This window comes from Zosterops lateralis, assembly GCF_965231275.1.
Source record: "Zosterops lateralis genome assembly, chromosome: 11".
Lineage (NCBI taxonomy): Eukaryota > Metazoa > Chordata > Aves > Passeriformes > Zosteropidae > Zosterops > Zosterops lateralis.
Window position 1 is genome coordinate 15,356,791 of NC_139771.1, and position 20,148 is coordinate 15,376,938.

Here is a 20,148-nt window from a genome sequence, read left to right on the forward strand (position 1 = left end):
CATTTAAAAATATTTTTAGCCCACAAGGGCAGCTGACAGCAGTCCTTCAAGTGCTGAAGGCTGAAATCTGCCTCTGCATTAGCAGTTGGCCTTGATTTTCCCCTTCTCTTCACAAAAGGGAGGATTAAAGAGCTTGAAAACATTTGTTTTGAGCTGCACAGAAAGGCCAGTCATCTATAAAGCTCTGCATTTGGTAAACAAGCAAGCAAATGGAGAGGAACTGTCACGTTTGCTGGGACCAGGCAGACAAGCCTGTGTCACTGAGCAGTGGTCCCCAAGGTGCTGGTCACCCTCATATTGGGAAGACACCAGAACACAAGGGACTCAGTTGCATGGAGGATGTGCTGGGGTGGTCTCAGGGTGGCAGGAGTAGGGGTGACATACCTGTAGCATTGGAGAGTGCCAGGGACTCCATGGAGCCCCGGGGAGTCTGCTCGGTGGGCGTCAGGTCCTCTGTGAACTTGAGGGCATTGATGGGGTGACGGGTGCGACACTGTGATGTTGGCATCCCACCCTCCTCTTCCTCTTCATACTTGGGGACTTTGACACTTCCTCTGGTCTCTGGGAAGCTCTGGTTGGACATGTCACTGTAGCTCTCCTGCGAGCGGAGCCTCCCTGAGTAGTAGTCCTCTCTGCAGTCCTGGATGAAGCTGCCACCATGGCTCTTCATGGCCAGCGAGGAGCTCCTCTTTTGGTTGCTGAAGTGTTTTGCCCATAAATCCGACTGCGAGCTCGGGACCTGGGTGGGGTTATAGGAGGTTCTTATGTTGCACTGGCTGAGAAGCTGCAAGGGGGTTTGAGACTGGCTTTGCTCCATTTTGCCCCCATAGTGATAGAGCTCGTCCCGGCTCCTCCACAAGTGGTCCCTGTTGAGGCTCGGAGTCTGGCTGGCCAGGCTCAGCAGATCCATCTGCAGGGACAGGGGGTCCACGTCGGTAGAGAGGCGGTTGGAGGTGACCTGCAGCTGGTTGCAGGGGCTGCGTGCCCCCTCCTCGCCCTTCCCCTTGTTCTTGCCGATCTTGGCGCTGCGGCGGGACTCCTTGGCCCGCGCGCTCTGGAAAGCTGAGTCGGAGGAGTCGGAGCCATTGGGGTCATCACCAATGCTGCAGGCCCTGGAGCAGAAGATCTGCCCCTGCTTGGGCAGGAAGGGCCGTCCCAGCAGTGACTTCTTGCACTGGGCACAGCAGAAGCAGGTCTCGGTGGCGTGCCAGTGCTGGCCATCGTACGTCATCTGGCCCTGGTCAATACCTTGAGAGAGAAGATGAACAGTGTCAGGGTCATCTAACACTGCACTTAACACCTGCAGCAAGCTCAGGCTGGATGGGCAATCAGGCCATCTGGTCTAGTGGAAAGTGTCCCTGGCAATGGTGGGGAGTTGGAATGAGATGATCTTTAAGGTCTCTTCCAACCCTAACTATCCTATGACCCTATGATCTACTATGAGTGACATGCACTCAGCCTTGCTCTTGAAAGCCCTTTTTCAGGGTTTCTCTGATGAATGAAGTTAATCCCATTTTTAATTCTTCCCAATTCTAATTCCAGGCCTTTGCTTGGGAGTTACTCAGTGTTGGGAAAGGCAGCAGAACCATGCCTCAAGCTATTTTGTATTAAATGTGGATATTTCCGATCATAAAGCAAAGGAATGCAAGAAGTTCTCCATAAAGTCCTTGAAGTAAAAGCAATATGCTGCTTATTAAAAAAAAAAAAAAAAAAAAGCCTTCAACTAAACCATAATGAGGAATTTGTGCTGCCTTGTTTAAGTATGTAACAGAGCAGATGACACCTCTGTTCCTTGCTGCTACTGTGGTCCCATCTCAACTTTTTTTTTTTGGCTTCTGGGACCGCTTCTCCAAAAGAGAACGGAAAGATCTGGCCTCAAGGGTCGAGCACACACTCTTGCCTTGCACCCAGCCACACTAATTTCCTGGGTTGCTTCACCAGGCCCCCCTTGGGTTCAGTAAAAGAATTGACACAGTCAGTCTGTCTCCCGCCAGCCAAACCCCAGGGAGCAACGTCTGCACAGTGCTCAGTCAGAGCCGTGAGCAAAGCTCCCAAGGTTTCAATTATAATGTTTGCACACTTGTTTGAGCTGCTATTCCTGGCCAAAGCCCTTGCTGCCTTCGTTCCCTGAGAAACTGCCACGCACAGTGTGGGCTGGCTAACATGGCGGGTACTGCACCCACATGTGCACAGCACGTGCCTGCACACCCACTGTGGGGCCAAAGCTGCCAGGTAACTTATAAATGAACAGTATGTTAATGGTCTGTTTTATTCCAAGCTAAATTAGGTTTAGTGTAATAGGTTTTTTTCCTCCTCTTATAGTGAGCAAAGTGCTTTTATACAGATGCGAGCACTACATTTGTGGGCAAAAGAGCGACAAGATGGTGGGTGGGATTTTATCAGCTCCTTTTCCACTGCCCAAAGCCATCTTGCAGAGGAAAGAGTGCAGCCTCTTTACTCCATCCTTACCTACCCAACCCAAGCATTACCAGACTTCATTACATGCTTACCTCTGTTTTATGTAGCTTGTTGGCTCAGTTCACTACTATAAGCAACTTGCAGCAAAATGGTTGCAGTCCTTCCTTTGCTAGAAATTTGCAAATATGCACCAAACCAGACATTTTACCCTGAAAACCTGACAGCAGGCTCCAGCTGGAGGCCAGTTGGAGTGAAGGACAGCAGATGGGGGAAGCATGAGAGAAGGGACCATGCAAGAAACATTATCAGCTGCTTCTTCACCTTTCTGCAGCTGAGCTTTTGGGAAGGATGTGCTGCAGGTCACAGTAGACAAATCCTCCAAGTGCTTCACTGAAACCCTGCATTTCCCCTCCCTGTGCCATCTGGCTGCTGCACAGGAGCAAAATGCTTTTTTCCTCTGCAGCATATGAAGTATTTGAGCATGTGAGCTCACCTCCATGGACAAAGGAAGGGCTGTCTTGCGTGCTCACTGTGCTCAGCCAAGTGGCAAAGGGGGCTGGAGAGAGCAAGATGCTTCCCAGCCCACTCAACTTGGGGACATCTAGCCCCCTGACTGAAGTGCATTTTAAACCACTCTTCTAGAAACATAAATTGACCCTGATGCATTATTTCTTTCTGTCTGAGAACATCTATCTGCAAGTTGATTGAAAAAGGCTCAGAAACAATAATGATGGCTAATGAACAAGTATCTTTTCTAACAGTAGCTCATCAAATCATGTGATCCTTTGGCAAGCGTGGATGGGAAAAATCTGAGTCAAAGAACCAGGCTGATTACAGGAAAATGATATTTAAAGGGAAAAAAATGTGCCAGAGAAATTTTATTATGCCAGAGAAGGCTTTCACTAGCTGCCATTGCTCCTGAGGTTGCCCTCTGATAATCCTCCCCTCTCTGACTACAAAAAGGGATAAACACTGGTTTAACCAAATAAATCACCATGTTACCTCCTTGGTGGAACGTGATAGAGGCACAAACACATCTGATTGCCCCAGCCATGCACAGTCCTGCCCGCAGCCCCACAGTCCAAGGACTTAATGCAGCAGCTCTTGTGAGAAGCTCCCCAGGGGCTGTGCCCTCCCACGTACCGATGTGCTGGGCGCAGGTGTCGCAGTACTCGGCGTACAGGGACTCGAAGCAGCTGCAGCAGTAGGGCCTCCCATCCTTCATGATGTAGCGCTGCCCCCCCAGGACTGTCTCACACTCAAAGCAGCAGAAATGCTTCATGTGCCAGTGCCGCCCTTCAGCCTCTGTGCACTCGTCAGCAAAAATGATCTGGGGGAAGAAACACAAGCGTGGAGCAGAGCTGGTCAGAAAAGGGACATGGGATGCAGACACGAACCTCTGTGTCTCCTGCCCATGCAAGGCAGCTGTGCCCCTTTGTTCATGAAACCTCCAAATTTTACAGCTAACTCCCACCCCCCACCCCAAGTCCTGTGTAGGAAAATCCCATAGTTTGGTTTGTGGCAGGGGCACCCATCATTTCTTAGGAAAATCCATTAAAATGCAAATTCCTCAGAAGCACGTTTGTGCCCAGACTACAAAGTGTTAAGGCAGAGCTGCAGTAATGTGCTGGTAAGCTCACCCATCAAACAGAGAGGTCGATCAGGGTAATAAACTCACTTATATACAACCTATCGATCTGGTGGGCTTCTGAAGAACAGAGCAGCCGCTTACTGGAACACGTTTACCCGTCTCTGAAACAGGGACCTGACCACAAAGGATGAGCAAAGCACAAGGAAAAGTGGCAGCTCTCTAGAGAGGGGAAAAAGTGGAGCTACCTTGGCTCCTCACCTTGCTGCTACCCCAGCCTGGGTGCCTATAAAGGTGATTGTAGTCATTATATCAGTGGGGAAACTGAGCCACAGAGTGTTGTTAAGGATAAGCTGGAGAAGCAGCCATCTAAAATGTCTTCAGCAGATGCTTTCTTGCTGTCTTCTTCTCATCCCCACCTCATCTCAACTCCCAAAGCCAAGCCAAGGAAGCCAGCAACCCAGATCTGCTCCCTGGCTCCCTACGCTGGCACAGGGTACACCAAAGGCTTTTCCTCTGCAAATCCTCCTATCCCTAAATTACTGTTTCTCGCAATTACTACTTGATGATTTATGGGAAGAGAAGTGTGCTGAAGAATGAGCTGAATGAAAGAATTAAATGAGAATTTGCAGGGATAAAAAGTACATGGAAAGAAAAATTACCCAGCCTAAGCCACAAAGGAGTAAAGCCAGTTGTCTTTCACTGGTAATACTACAAATTTAATTGGACACATACATCAATGCTCTTTATATTTGAAGTGCAGATAGCCTTAGATATTTACTATTACACGCTTACAAGGATGGGACGTGGTATTTTATAGTACATACGGTTTTCCACACTACGGTTTTCATAACTTTAAAAACCAGAGCCATTTCCTTCACCAGCCTTTTAAACAGAGATTGACACTTGAGAAGTGCTCAGAGGCAACTCTCTATGGTTTTCTATTTTAGTTTTGTATTCTATTTGCTCAGCTTCCTATAGCCTGTTAATCGCCTCTCTCAAAGCCTATTTCAGCTCGGCGTGTAGTCAGACATGACCGACTTGCAAGAAATACAGCACTCATCCCACCAGGGGCTTCCTCTGTGGAAATGGAGAAGGGAGGATCACCACACCCAGCTGGGCTAAAATCACACAGCCAGGGGGCTGTGCTTCTACTGCAAACACTCATGAAAACCCCTCAGCTTCCTGTGTGTAGATGAGGTCCTAACTCATAACAGTCCTAGGCAGACTGCAACTAAGAATACCTGAAACCTCAGGAAAAGATTGCTCAAACCCTTGGCAAAGCCAAGCCATCAATTTGGTGTGTATGCCTCCATGAAAAAATCAGGGAGGGAGGGGAAATGCCACCCAACCCTCCTGTGCCACCCCAGCAGGCAGCAGTGCTCATGGCAGATGCTGTCCCTTACCTCATCGCATGCAGCGCAGCGGGGCTTGAGGCACTCGGCGTGGTGCCTGCCACAGTAGATCTTCCCATCCTGGTAGAAGTAGATCAGGTCAACCAGCAGCTCATTGCAGACACTGCAGATGAAGCAGGGAGGGTGCCAGCAGACGCCATGTCCCGCTCGTGAGGCAAAGACAGCCATGTCCCCTCCATTGATCTGGCCACCACACTGTCAGAAAAGCCAGGGATTAACAGAGGTGACCCCACTGCCACCCATCCCCAACAGGATCTCACAATCACTGCCCGGCATAATGCCAGGAGCTGAACAGACAAGTCCATGTCAAATATCCTGAAAGCTGTCCTGACAGACCCTGGCACTTGCACCTGGAAGGGTCACAGGCAGATGCCTGTTCCATGAGTGTCATTAAATCATGGAATGGTGTGACTTGGAAGGGACTTGAAGATCATCCCGTTCCGATCTTCCTGCCATGGGCAGGGACACCTTCCACTAGACCAGGTTCCTCAAAGCCTCATCCAATCTGACCTGAACACTTCCAGGGATGGAGGAGCCACAACTTCCTTAGGCAACCTGTGGCAGTGACTAAACACCCTGAAAGGGAAGAATTTCTTTCTAATATCTAATTTAGACAAGCTCTCTTGTCAGTTTAAAGCCATTCCCTCTATCAATACATGCCCTTGTAAAAAGTCCTGCTTCAACTTTCATGTAGTCCCTTTAGATACTGGAAAGGTTTTTAAAGCACCCCAGAACCTTCTCTTCTCCAAGGTGAACAGTCCCAGGTCTCTCAGCCTGTCTTCACAGGAGACATGCTTCACTTGGGTGATGCAGGTACCAGTTCATCAGCCACTACCCACCTGCTCACAGATGGCTCCTGTCATGGTTACAGGGAATGGCCGAACATTGCCTCTCCCTAAATTTTCCCTCTTCCTCTGGTTGCTGAAGAGTTTGAGCTCCCTCTTCTCCTCCTCATCCAATGAGTTGCAATAGCGGACCTGAAAAACACAAGTGATGCTAAGTGCCTGGGGCGTCCCTGGCTCACCACCCAGTGAGGCACCATTCCATGGGCCCTGCAAACCTCTGCCCTTGGCTGTTGGGGAGGTGGAGAAATAAAGGTATATGGGCTTCAGGTATCTGGGGTTTGGTCAGAATTTCAAGAGGTGAAGATGAGAAAAAAGGGCAGGAAGACTGTTGCTCTTTGGGTGCTCAATTTGTAAAAAAGTCTTAAAAGTTGGGTTCTCAGAGTCCCACCCAGACCAGCAGTTGGACTGATGGTTTTCCTGCTTTCTCCATCAGCCTCCTGTAGCAGAGGTCTTCACAATATTCCATTGGTATTTCTAGAGCACAGACCCTTTTCTCTGCACAAATGACAGAGTTCCAGTGACTTGTGAACTATTCTTCCAGCAGAGGATCAAGCCTGCTGATTTGCAAAACCTCTGCATTGCATGGTAATAAAAGAAACAAGTAAAAAAAAAGGATACAAACAATGAATGATGCAATTTCCCTGAAGCTTATAAAACTTTGAGGTTTTCCTGGTTATTTCCATCCTGCAGGCTTAGCTCTTGGCTGGTTGCATTTCAATGGGGAATATAACTGAAGAGCCAGGGAGGTCAAATGTAAAACCAGGATCCAATCCACCCTCTGTTACTTGGAAAAGCAGGCTCATGGAGCTGAGCAGGGTTATTCACATGAGCAACCAGCACACTTTGAATGCTCAAAAAACTGAGCATGGAGGGAAACTGGATGCAAAATCTGCCAATTTGCAGAAAAGACACACAGACTTGTATGTCCAACTTGCAGGAAAACAGGCTGCAGTGGCAGCATTTGTGTGTATTTATTCTTATGACGTTTTGCTGTCAGAGGCTGTGGGTTTCCAGCAGCTGCCAGGGAAGCAGGCAGGCTGGGTGTATGGGAAGAAGTCCCTTCTTTGTGCCTGGAGCTCCCCCCATGCTGACAGTGCTGTGTGTCCATGGCATTCAGCCACGTGCAGGCAAACTTGTAAAAATCTGACTGAGATCAAACAAGTTACCTGCATGTATTTTCCAGAGCGGCTTCTTCAGAAAGTAGCATGAAAATAATTCTTTTTGTTTACACAGGGAAATTTTGTGGGTTACCAGAAGCGAGTGTTCTCACTGGTGAGATCAGGACGTCATAGGCCAGACCCCTTTTGCTGCCTCACATCATTCTTGAGAGATGTGAGAAGGTTTATTTTGCTGTGACTGGTTTTGACTCAACCTGCGGCCTCGCAGGCTCTCCCAGCTCATGAGGCTCAGCCCAGGTGAAGCCCCTCCCCAGCACACTCACTCCCACTCCAAGGTGAGTCGGAAGCAACACCTGGGAAAAGGCTTTTGTAACTTTGGATCTGTCTCTAGATAATCTCAACAACATTCCAAGCCACTTTTAACGGGGCCTTGGGCTCCAAGGGCTGAGAAAATGCTTTTTTTTGAGACAACTGAAGAAATATGATTTTAAAAAAATTTAACTTTAGAAACAAACAACTCCCCACCTCCAACAATCAAAGCAGGGAGCAAATACAGCAACTTAAATAGCAGCATGACCGAAATTCAAGTATATCCCCCTGAAAAGCAAATGGAGTTGAGAAATGACAGCCACGCTTCCCACAAGTAAACCCCAGGAGGAGCAGCCATTTCCCACCCACAGCCCTGCTGATGTCCAAAGACATTTTCTGGATACTGACCTCATTGTCATGTGGTGGCAGCTGGTGAAGAAGTTGCTTTATGCGAGATTTTTCTCCTGGGCTGTTGACATAGGGAACCTTGTCCTCGGGCAGGCAGCTGTAGTACTGGTGCACCTACGGAGCAAGAGAGGGGACTGCAGTGGGGTTCCCTGGCCGAGCCCATGTCCCCGTGCCCGGCCAGCAGCCACCCCCTGAGGCAGCAAGCGCTGGGTCTTCCTGAAGATTTTGAGCAGGGAAACACAGCCAGGAGCTGCTCCAGGTTGGTTTTCTTTTGTTCTCCAAGGCAGAAGGGTGGCAGCCCCGGCGAGGTGGGCACGTTACCGTTTGCTCTGTCAGCCTCCATAGCGTGAGCATTGTGCTGGCTGCAGGGATGTGTCGGCACCTGCCTCGGCAGGGAGGTTAAAAAGGCTGCGCCCCAGCAGTCTCCGTGTTGCTGGCTATCTCAGCCTCCACCTCCATCAAACCCCTCCGGGCTTTTTTCTGCTGCAATTTGTGGAAATAAACAGCAGATAATATCTGTTGGAAGGCTTAGTTTTTTTTTCTCTTTCGTCTCAGAGCGTGTAATTAAAATCAGCTATTAAAAAGGCTGAGGAACAGTGTGCCCAACGCTGGGAGCGCAGTGCAGCCCGGAGAGGAAGCACACCCTAAATCCCAGCATCTCTTCTCCGACTGCCACACCTGGGATGTGCACTCAGGGGCTGGGCCAGCACCGGGAGGGGACTCCCTGGCTGAGGATTCGCTCCATAATGGCCACGGTGACATTGAACAGCTTGGAAAGAACCAGGAGAAGGTAAAGGTAAGGGAAAGCTCAGCTGGGATTGGGATTCACTGCAGCCCCAGACATCTCCGGATGCCTGGGCAGAAGCAGAGGGCTGGCTGGCATCCTTAAATCTGCTCTTGGCTAGAGAGATGCAGGCTGTTCTCCCAGTGCGCACAGCTTTCTGCCTTTGCCATGGTGGGATTAGCCCCGAGATGCTCCCTCAGCTATCAGCAATTCATTTTGGAGTGGCTGTACTGCCTGCAGCTTACACAGGGCTTTTCCCAAATAACACTTCCTTTGCGGTGGTTTCTGATCAGCTTTTTCCCTCACTGTATGCTTTGAACTTTGGCCTAGAAAGCACCACCTCTCTTCCTGCACAGCCCCACAGCATCTGCGGACAGATGACAAGCTGCTGTGGGTCATTGGGAGGAATGGGGACACAGGCTGGTCACACAGGGCTGGCTGGCAGGGGAGCTCACCCATGGGCTCACAGGCTGATGGGGGTGGCTCACACACAGTTATCTTCCACAGGAAGAAATACCCTTTTATTCTAGAATAACTATCCAAACCTAGTTTTATTCAGCAATAATTGATCTGCATTCATCTCACTCCCTGCTCTCATTCAGAACTACCTGTGAGCACGAGCTGCTCCAGCAGTTTTCTCAATTTATGGTTTCTCCCAAACCGATGTCACCATCCACCTTTCCCCATCATCAGGTTTTCCAGAAAGGGAAATTTTAGCAGATTTCCACACACAGGTCCACAGTGCTGATGACAAGGGAACTGCTCGTGTTGCAAAGCCGAAGAACGTGCTGAGCATATGCAATTTACTGCAAAACCCTAAATTTGTTTTGCTAAGGCACAGCAGAAACAGACCCACCAGCTATGGAAACTGTCAAAGAAAGAATGGCTGTGAAGTATTTTGTTATGTTAAAAAGAAAACAAACAATAGAATACTTACTTTGCATTTATAGAGCATCCTTCATCCCAGGGACATCAAAACACATTAAAAAACACTAAATCCTTATGACATACTACACAAGGTAGCAAATATACACATTGCAAAGGACTAATTGCAGCATCTTGATGTTAAATGAGCTCCCTAAGTCCATGCACCAGAGTTTGCAGTTGAAAATCTCCCGACAATGCCCCAGCAGCCACACCAGAGCCTTTCCTGGGCTGCCAGGGCTCCACATGGCCACACTGTGTGTACCCAGCCAGCACACACTCCCACTGGCTTCTCCTGCCAAAATCCCCACGTGCAGAGAGGCTGCTTGCTGTGCCCTGCACTCACACTGGTTTGCTTGTGTTTTGATTTCTCACAACGAGGCTTTTTGCCCACCCAGTCCTTGAAGTTGGTGGAGACCATAAATTATTTTTTTTTTTTGAAGAGCTGCCAAACTACTAAAGCAACGAGCCCCAAGACGCTCACCCTGGGCAAAAACCAAAGATGGAAGCTCTTCCTTCAGCTGCCTGGGTGCTGCTTCCTGGAGCACAACCCAGCAGGACGTACGTGCCCAGCTCCGCTCCCGCTTCCGCTGGGAAGTTTTCCATTTAGTCTCAGCAGGACTGCAGGAACTGGTTCCCATCACACCAGCAACATAGCTTGGCAGGGATGGGCAATTTGGTTTGAGAAGCAAAACAAAATAAATACAACAGGCTCCAACCTGTGTTCTGTTGCCTGAAATAACCTGAAAGGGTTTGCTTTGGATCTGCATCAGCCAAGGGGACCTTCTACAGGAGTGCTCATGGAGAGGATGGAGCAGAGGCAGCTGCCAATCCTTGTCCAGTGCCTGTGGAACATCTTGTGGGGAGAAAATCCTTATGCCTGCCAAGGTTTTTTCACCAGCCACCACCCCTTTTTGGGGAAAAACTTGAACCAGAGGGATGCACAGACCCTTTCACCTGGGACATCACTTCTATCCCAAGAGATCCATCCAGAGAGCAGATGAAGAGCAAGACACTCCTTGCCCAGGATGACATTGGGCCAGGCCTGTGCATGTAACACTCTCTCATCCATCACCCGTTCCCATGGCATGAACCCAGCTCCTTGGATGGGAGACCCAAGACTGGGAGGGACAGGGTCACAGGCTGCCAGTGTCCCTGCCTCAGTGCCCAGCTGGCTACTGACAGTATTTCTGACCTGCTGTGGGAGCAGCTGGCAGCTGGATTGGCACAGGCCTGTGCGATGCTCAGAAATAAAGAAGGAAAAGGGGATTCTTAGATCAATCTGGCTTTTCAGGGAAAAAGCATACAGAAAGCATTAACTTGCTGGAAAACTAAAACTGCTCAGTCTGCATTTTGCTTTTGTACAAAAGGTCACTGTTTTATGCAAAAGTAACTCCTCCTCCATCCAGCACTGTGCTGCAGCACGCACGAGCCTTGTAGCTGGTGAGCCTTGGAGGGCCAGGGACAGACCCCCCACGTGCCTGATGCTGGTGGCTCCTCACTGCCCTTACAGGCTCTGCAATAGGAGTTGCACCCAGATAAGGATAACAGAGTGGGCAATGACCCCAGAGAGATAACATTTCCTCTTTAAACAGTGCAGTATCTGTAACTGTTTTATTATTAAATACTTCTGCTGTACAACACAGCAGCTCTGCATCCTCCTATTTCCCCTTGCAACAGATCTACCCTGCCTGTGATTATCCCAACGAGCATCATTAACACACAGGAGCCCCTTGTGGGGCTGGACTAGGTTTCATCCTCAGTTTTCCCCCTTGTCTCACTTCACTCTGGCTTCTTCTCACATCTGGATGACAGAAATCCCAGAGTAGACTGGAAAACATCACGCTGAGTTAAAATAATGCTTCAGACAACATCACAAGGTCCTAGATGCTGTGGGGATGGTCTGGCCAGTGCACTGGACACAGGACAGCTGTGGGTGTTGGTGCCATGGGATACTGGCAGGCTGGGCAAGCTCCATCCTGCTCCAGGGAGGTTCCACTCAGGACAGGCTCCGTGCTACCAGAACCTGGCACAGCAGATTCCCAAGGTGTTATTCTCACCTCCATAAGGAAAATGTCCAAACACCAAGTTTTGCTAACAAAAACTGATATATATTTTGGAACTTAGCAGCTGCTTGATACGAAAAGGGAGGAGGGGAAGAGGGGGAGGTAGAAATTAAAAAAGAAAGAAACCAGGAGAAAGGAAAAAACATAATGTAAAAACAGGGCAGAAAAAAGCCTTTAAACTGGAGCCAACTTTATTCAAAGGCACTGAGGAAAGTAATTACATTAGTTTACAAATGCCTTTGTGTTCTGTGGTTTTCTTAGGTTTGGGGTATGTTTCCAGTTTAACTTTGACAGTTTACAAACCTACCCTGGCCCTGCTAAATAAAGGCAGGACTGCAGCTTGTTCTGGCAGTCCCAGGGTGACCAAAGACAAAACCCACATGAGCATATCTACAAGCAAAGCCTTCCTAGAAGGAAAAGTTTGCAAACATCCTGTAAATTCAAACTATTGACAAAGGATCTCTTTGATCAATGAATTAAAGGAGGTGGAGGGGAAATATCATATTTCTTACGCCACAAATTGCTGTTGGGAAGTAGCATTTGGTTGTACTTGCCCTGGACACAACACCCCTTCCTAAAGCACCCATCCAACCGGGCTGTTTGGGATGACTCTATGGCTGGGATGGACTACAAAGGAGCACACGGTGTCCTGGCACGGGTGCCGACTTGCTCAGCCCTCACAGCTCCAGCACAGCCAGCTGGGCAATCCCTCCTGGCTCTCATGAAACCAAACCAACTGCAAAACAAACTGCAGGGCTTTTGCAAAGAGCCCTGTGAGGGCCGGACGTGCTGGCCTGTGTGTAGTAGGGTGCCTGAACACAGATGTTCCCAAAAAGGGGACCTTGGTGAGTCAGCCACCACTCGGGCACAGTGCAGTAAATCATCACACACAGTGGAGTCTGTTCAAAATACAGGCACACCACCATTCCCTAATGTCCCCTCCATGCCCAGGACAGCATCGTTTCTCCTGGGAACATGCCAAGGAAGCACAGCCCTGGCAGCCCATTCCATGACACCCAGGGATGTCCCATGGCAGCACAGGAAGCTGGTGGCACATTCATGTGTGTGTGTGCTCAATTGTGGCCCCTTGTCCTGGCTCACTGCTGCGTGCAAATTCCCACGGGAGTTGGCTGCTGAGGGAAGAAGGCAGCCAGTGGCTCTGGCAAGCCTGTGCTGGCCCGGGCGAGCAGGGCTGCTCCTGTGGCTTGCCTGCTCCTCCCCAGTGCTGGCTTCTGAACAGCACACGTCAGGCTTTAATGATCCTTTACATTGAGCACTTAAAATTGACAGAGAAACAAACTCGATGCTTTTGTATGTCTCTCATTCCTGCTGGCCTCCCTTGGAAAAGCAAAGGGGAAAAAAAATCTCAAACAAACCACATGCAAATAACTTTCCCAATATGTCTGTGAAACATTGCAAGTGCTTGTACACGTTGACTCACACTCAAGCTCCACAGATGACAGCACGTGTGAGCCTGGAAAACGGGTTCAGTGTGCTTTGGCCCAAGTCTGGCATGTCCTCCTTTTCCAAGGCCGTTAGGATACAAAGCACCGATTTATTTTTTGAAGCAAAACAATCCTTACAGCAGGGGCCAGATGCTCTGAAATGAAGAGTGGGAACTGCTGGCTGGCTCTGCCAAGCACAGGGATGCAGGCATGCACCCTGGAGGGATCCAGAGTGCCCCCTGAGAGCCCAAAGTCCCAGCTGGGAGCAGCCCTGTGTCACCCCCAGATCTGTGAGCGCCCATTGCCGGCACACAGCAGTGGGAGGCAGATGCAATCCTGGCGCCGGGCAGTCCAGCATCCTGCAACGCTGGGTTTGCTCTTGGAAACCCGCTCCTAAGTCAGAGGGACAAAGGCAGGGGGAACAAAGGGAAAAAATCATTTTTCTAAGTGCTATTTGTTCTGGCACGCTCTGTGGCTTTCCGCACGCTCCTCTCCCACGGCTAACGGCAGCTGAGGCGTCTGAGCGCTGCTGCTCCCCAGCCGAGGACGACATCCATCCTGCCAAGCCTTTGGAGCAGCCCCTGGCCTGTGAGAGATCCCGCGGAAGCGCCGCTTCCTGCTGGCATCAAAGAGTGACATTTGAATGAAGGCCCTGCGTCCACACGCTTTAAACTTGTGAAAGCCTCTACAACAGGATTTTTCTTTTTTTTTAAGCAGAAATTAAATTTGGATTAAAAAGAGCCAGATCGGTGCTTTCAATAGCATTGAGAGCTGTCTGTGTTGCGAGGTCCATGCAGGGCTCAAGGGTCCCCTGGAGCACCAGGAGTGATAATGATGATCTGCTGCATTGATCATCACTGATCATCCCACTGGGTATCCCATATAACATGCTCTTGGATTTCTAAGGCATGGGGTAGCACACTTGCATTACACTGCATCACAGAAAAGCTGTAATTGCACACTGGAATAAAGCTCCAGGAGAAGTTTCTATTGAGTAGTCCAGTCCATGCTTTTCCACTCCCTGCCTCTCGCCTCTGTCGACCTTCACATATTGTCTTCAAATTTCAGAATCGAGCAAACCATGTCAGGCGAGTGGTTTGGTTTCTGTGACCCACCAAAAGTAGCTGATTCCCTCCCTGATAATAAGATTGTTCAAGTATTAAGTAATTTTGACAGCTTCCATTGGCTCACCACGATCAGGGCAATACCCCAGGATACAGAAATGGAGCAGAAGTCCAGAGACATGGTTTTGCCACGGGCTCTTTTGCAGCATGAGATGTGCTCACACTTCTCCATCCTCTCTGTTCCAGGGCAGGGGAACAGCTCCAGGACCTCCTACCCCACTCCAGCTGTCTCCGAGTCACACAGCACTGGCATCACAGGCAGAAAAAGCATTCCGTGCAGGACTGCTGCTCCATCCAGCAGCTGGGAAACATTCGGCACAGTCCGATGCCTGGGGGCTGGATTTAGACAACTCCAGCCTTGAAATAAGAGCCACTAACTGCCGGGCTATTTAGATACTGAGAGAGTTCACCGCGGAGGTGATGGACTTACCGCTACCTCAAAGTGAAACTGGAGAGCTTTTCGAAATGTGCTGAAAGGCAGCTTTTGGGTAAAATACTCCAGCGTGCACATGTGTAAGGGGGCAAAATGAGAGGCAGCTGCAGCTCCTGGGAGCAGGGTACAGGAGTAACAGCTTCTCCTCAGGACCTTCAGCTTTCCATCCACCCTGCTCTGCTCTCAAGATCAGGATCTACCAGGAGGGAAGAGCTCTTTTGTCCTTCCTCTACCAGGCTGTAAATTAGCTTGTCTGCTCCCCACTACTACACAGGTTTGGGGCACAGGGTCGCTTTGGTCTGTTTTACTCCTCCCTTGCTGCATGCAGAACTTCAGTCTCTTGAGGGGTGAAACAGTTTGCCAAACTCAGAAGGCTCAAGAAAGAACAAGGTGGTACAATGACCGTGACACACACGTCCCCCAGAGATGCCTGGCCCAGATAATGTACTTTCTGTCTCACCAGAATGGTGAAGATCTTTATGTAAGGTGTAAATGCACATTCAGTGTAGGTTCATCTCCGTTCTCCTTCCCTCACTTTGTGACCTGAACAGCAACTGATGAAACTTGGAGGTTTTGTAACTCAGGCCCTTGCAACAGGTTTTGCAAAGTATCCAGAAGAAGGATTAACATCTATGTCAGCCCTTGAATAAATTCCCTGTGACAGCTACAAGTTCCACACCACTGCAAAGCTCTTGAGGTCCAAGCTCTAACAGCTGCCTTAGAGAAAAATGGCCCCTGAACCTTCATGCTTCTAATTTTAGCTCAGATGAGATTTTTCATAACTTTTTAAGGGACTCAACCAGAGCAACTATGTTGACAACAAGAGGGAATTGAGTTCTTACAGCACAGAATGCAAGGTTCTCAGATGTTGCCATGCCAGAGCCATACAAAAAGCCACACCAAGGCTCAAGTAGAGCCCCATCTTCTGTTTAATTGGAAATTTCTGCCCATAGCCAGCTGCTCCTAATACTGAGACACAATAAAGATAGAAATCCTAAAAAATCCCTTGTATTCAGAAATTCAAAGTGGCATGTTATAACCCCTTTGGATTTCTCCAAACCACAGGCCCAAGGAATTCAAGGCTGCACATTCACATGTATTTACACATGCCTTGCCTAAAAATGTGAAAAAACACAGCACAAAAGGACTTATTTTCAAGCATCTGCCCTCAAACTTATGTCAGTGCCAAGGAGGATCAGCTGTCAGACTGCCCAGCAGACAAGCTGGCTTCCAGAGATGTCTTCCTCTGTCTCTGCAGCCAGGCTCAATCTGGGATTTTGCTTTGCTGAGGACACACTTCTAAAGGTGTTTGCCCATGTCAAGACTTTGACACATTTCTTTATCCAACTATTGAACTGCAGGCTGACAAAAAGAGCATTTCACAAAGCCCATGTTCCCTGCTTCTGTACAGCCACCTCTGCCATTCCATCTGCATTCCTATCTTCCAGAAGAGAAGTCTCTCTTCTGCCATAAGACAATTTCTCACTGAAGTCCAATCCAAGTGGGATTAGACCTCACAGAAGCCTCCAGGCCATCCTGTGTAGCTGATTCCTACTACAAGAAACCCTATTTCCTTATCAGATTGTGATTTATGGAGCTCAGTCCTGATTTTTTATCCATCACTCCCCTGGCTGGCAGGCTGTCACTAAGCCTTACACCTCTGATGGTGTCAAACCTCTTCCAATTTCTTGCCTGAATGCATTTGGAGACAGTTTATGTCTACATTCTTGGGCTAAAGTTGGAGCCTGGGTAACTGCTTTTCCCCCTCTAATGAACAGGGAGAAGAACAATTCTAATGAACAATTTTCTAGGCTGGACAAACGAAGCTCTTGTAGGTTCCTCAATGAAATAACATTTCCAGCATCCTTCCAGTTTATACCTCTCTTTCTTGAGCAGATATGTAATACATTTTAGTCGGTTTACCACAAGAATTTTTATCATACCTTATGCAGGGGCACTTTCAATTTTTAAATTACTATCCTAGTCCCTGTGTTATAAATGTATTTAGAAATGTATTGCATTTATGGCTTTTGAGTAAAGCCCTTTTTAGTCTTACACACTGATGAGCTATAATATAAGAGAGAACTTCCAGCTCCACTCCTCATTACAATGTTTGGATCAGTATCTGTCAACACTGGACCAATGCTTTTTTTGTCTTCAGTACTGGGCATTGAGTAACCAGCATGATTTTCACTAGTGGCAGGTACCACAGACCAGCTGATGCCTGAGTTAGTGTCCAGGACAACAGCAAGACCTTATAGATTTGAGTTGATTCCCCTCTAGATGACAGTAATTTAAGCTTTGGATTAAAAGGACTCTTCAAATAATGAAATGACCTGTGGACACTGCCAAAAAACGATGTCATGTTTGCAGGCCAACTCCTCCCCACTGAAATGCTGTAAATTGCTGTGTTGAGTGAGACGTGAGCACTGTCTCCTGAGAATAGTGAGGTACAAAAGGCTGTCGTCCAAGTAAAATAAGAAAATTGCATTAGTCTTTCAGGGGAACACTTACCTCCCCAGTTCATATACTGCATAGAGATTTTAATAAAGTAGAATATTGCGGAAAAAGTTGTTTCATTTAATCTGTTTCACGTCCAAAAAAATACAACAGCAAAACAGCAGGAGGCAGAGAAAAATTCCCTGCCTGTTAATTTGTATTTTCAGGCCAGCCTGACAGCAGTACTCTCAGCCAGAGAAGAGCCCACCAGTTGCTCTATGGCAGGCACCAGCCTTGCAAAGGCTCCACATGTGCACACACCTGACCCATTGACCAAATAGCCACACATCTTTCTGCAGACTTACACACCCCCAGTGTGTTGCTGCAGAGGCATATCCTACCCCTATGGGAGGTAAATGGCCCCTCCTGCACTATGGGGCATTCCCAGCCACGGGACAACTATTCTGTGATTCCATGGAGTTCAGGGTGCTGCTCTTCCCCCAGGGACAAGCCCCAGGCCTGCAGTGTGGCTCCTGCACAGCCCAGGGAAGTCACACCTTGGTTTTGTCATCTTAGTGGCTCATCTAACATGTGAAAAGTCATGAAAGGGCTGAGCTCTGCTGGATGGATTTCAGGGCCTGGCTCTGCTTATGGCTGCTCTTCATCTCCATGGTGATCAGAGACAGGTCTGAAGTGGCAAATTTGCTGAAAGGCCCAGAGATGCGGACTGAGGAGTGTACTGAGAAAACAAGTGTTGGGACTGAGGAGCACCACGACCTCTGCAAGAAATAGATGCTGGAAGAACCTAAAAATACATTAACCTGAGTAATGCATGAGATGTCAGTAGCTACTGGTAGATCTAATGGACTTCTGTTTCCTCCTGAGCATCCCAAACTGCCTGATACCACACTTAATGAGCACCTAAGGGATCAAAGAAGCAAACAGGCCTCCTGGAATATGTCACCACCCTGCTGAAAGTGGGTTTCAATCACTGTACATACCATGATGTACTCAATAGAGACCATGTCTACCTGGTCAGGTGCCACCTGTCACTAAATACCTGTATTTCCACCCAAAGCTACAGGAACATGGGCCAGTGGGTGCTCCAGAAGCTGCTGACACACCTGGCCAGAAACCAGCAATGAGAGCAGCTGGCACCAGCTTGGGTATGGTCCTCCAATGGGTCCCCCCAAACCCAACCAGGTCATGTTGCCACAGCATGAAGGACCAGCAGAGCTATTTCAGAACCATCTGCATTTCTCCACACACCACGTTTTGTACTTCTTATGAGGCAAAAAAAGAGCCTGTGACATAAGGAAGGTGACAGAAAACAAGGCTGCTGCCTGATTTGCACGGTTGGATGGCACCAAATGAAACACATGGTGCTGTGGAGTTTTAAGTGAGCACTGAGCAAGGCTTATAAAGACAAGGGAAAAAGAAGAAAAAGAAAAAAAGAAAAAAAGAGAGAAACAAGCCACCAAACAACTGGATTTTCTCTAATCAGACAGATAATATTTACAGCCTACGGGTGGTGCCAAAATATTTCAGGAAATTCCTAAGCCTGTCTGAATAAAAGCACAGGAAAACACAGTACTTAAGGACAGCAACTATGGCAGTAAGAATGAAAGCTTTCCACCCCCTTCCAGCCTCCCTACACAGTTTAAAATTATTGCCATATCATATCATACTGCAATTATCAAGGCTAAGCTCATTTTACCATCTCCACTACAAATGAAGTTCTGACTTGAACATATAAAAGACCAGCATAAAATCAAAGGAATCATGTAAACTGGAAGGAGCAGAATCAATGCATGCTCCACACAGTACACTGAGGTCTAATCCATCCCACTCAATCCTGCACCAAGAGACTTGAGCTTTATTTAAGCTTTTCTTTCCAGTAAGGCATAAACATCTTGCTTGGAAAACCCAAACCACAAAGCTTTTGGCCCATTTTTCAGAGTTACCCACCAGCTTTGTCTTTCTGCCCTGCACTTACCACAGAGAGGAGCAGTCCAGGAGGGCAGAACACAAGCACTGAACCCCTGGGAAACACTGGAGTCCCATCATTTTTTTCCCAGTGAAACATTAGCTACATCGTTTCCCTTGCACAACCACGAGAAATCCCATCCTGGAGCTATTTTGTTTCCCCCCCCTCTCAATTACCAATTACATCCACAGACGCAGAAAACCACAGGTCCTGCAAGGATCACTGTCTGCTTTATTCCATTTGAGCATTCAGACCAGACCTGTCCCTGCAAGTCTCTCTAGTGCACCCAGAAACAGCCACACGCAACAAGTGCTCGCATCCCTAGAAGAAAAATCAGGTGAACTATTTCCAAAGAAGATGCAAACCCAATTATTTTCTGGTAGCTGGGTGGTGTCATCATTACCTGCTCAGGCTTCAGGCCAGGGGGGACCCAGGCATACTCCTCCAAAGCACAGCCCGAGTCATCGTCAGAAGTTGAGTTCCTCTGGAAGTCAAACATGAGCTTCGTGACTGTCTTCTCCATCTCCAGAGGCATAACTGTTACAATGTGCTCTTCCTGGGAGCACTTACAGTGAAGGCAAATCTTCCTGTAGGGTGAAGAGAGAGAAAAAGAGATGCCACGGTGAGCAGTGCTTGAAATGAGAAAGTGATTCCTGCCAGTTGCTGGCCTGCAGAGACTAAACTCAACCCTTTCTTATGCTCAGGCATTTTCTAACACAGGATTTGTCTCTCTTACGAGGAGGAAATAAAAGTCCATATTTGCTCTAACAACATTTGGCAATCCATCTGACTAAGACTGCCTAATGTTTGGGGATATGCAATTGCTTGTCCCCTTGCTGCACCAC

General features: G+C 48.4%; 1 protein-coding gene across 3 annotated transcripts in view; it reads right to left on the reverse strand.

The window, feature by feature from the left end:
- Window positions 1-20,148, reverse strand: part of PRICKLE2 (prickle planar cell polarity protein 2) — a 105,675-nt gene that overhangs the window by 12,550 nt on the left and 72,977 nt on the right. For all 3 annotated transcript variants that reach the window (XM_083869548.1, XM_083869550.1, XM_083869549.1), the window contains exons 2-7: window positions 19,707-19,890; window positions 8,102-8,215; window positions 6,261-6,398; window positions 5,413-5,616; window positions 3,562-3,748; window positions 385-1,248 (exon numbers count right to left, since the gene is read on the reverse strand). In XM_083869548.1, coding sequence (XP_083725674.1) covers window positions 385-1,248; window positions 3,562-3,748; window positions 5,413-5,616; window positions 6,261-6,398; window positions 8,102-8,215; window positions 19,707-19,838 — 1,639 coding nt within the window. In that variant the 5' untranslated portion in view covers window positions 19,839-19,890. The remainder of the gene's footprint in view (window positions 1-384; window positions 1,249-3,561; window positions 3,749-5,412; window positions 5,617-6,260; window positions 6,399-8,101; window positions 8,216-19,706; window positions 19,891-20,148) is intronic.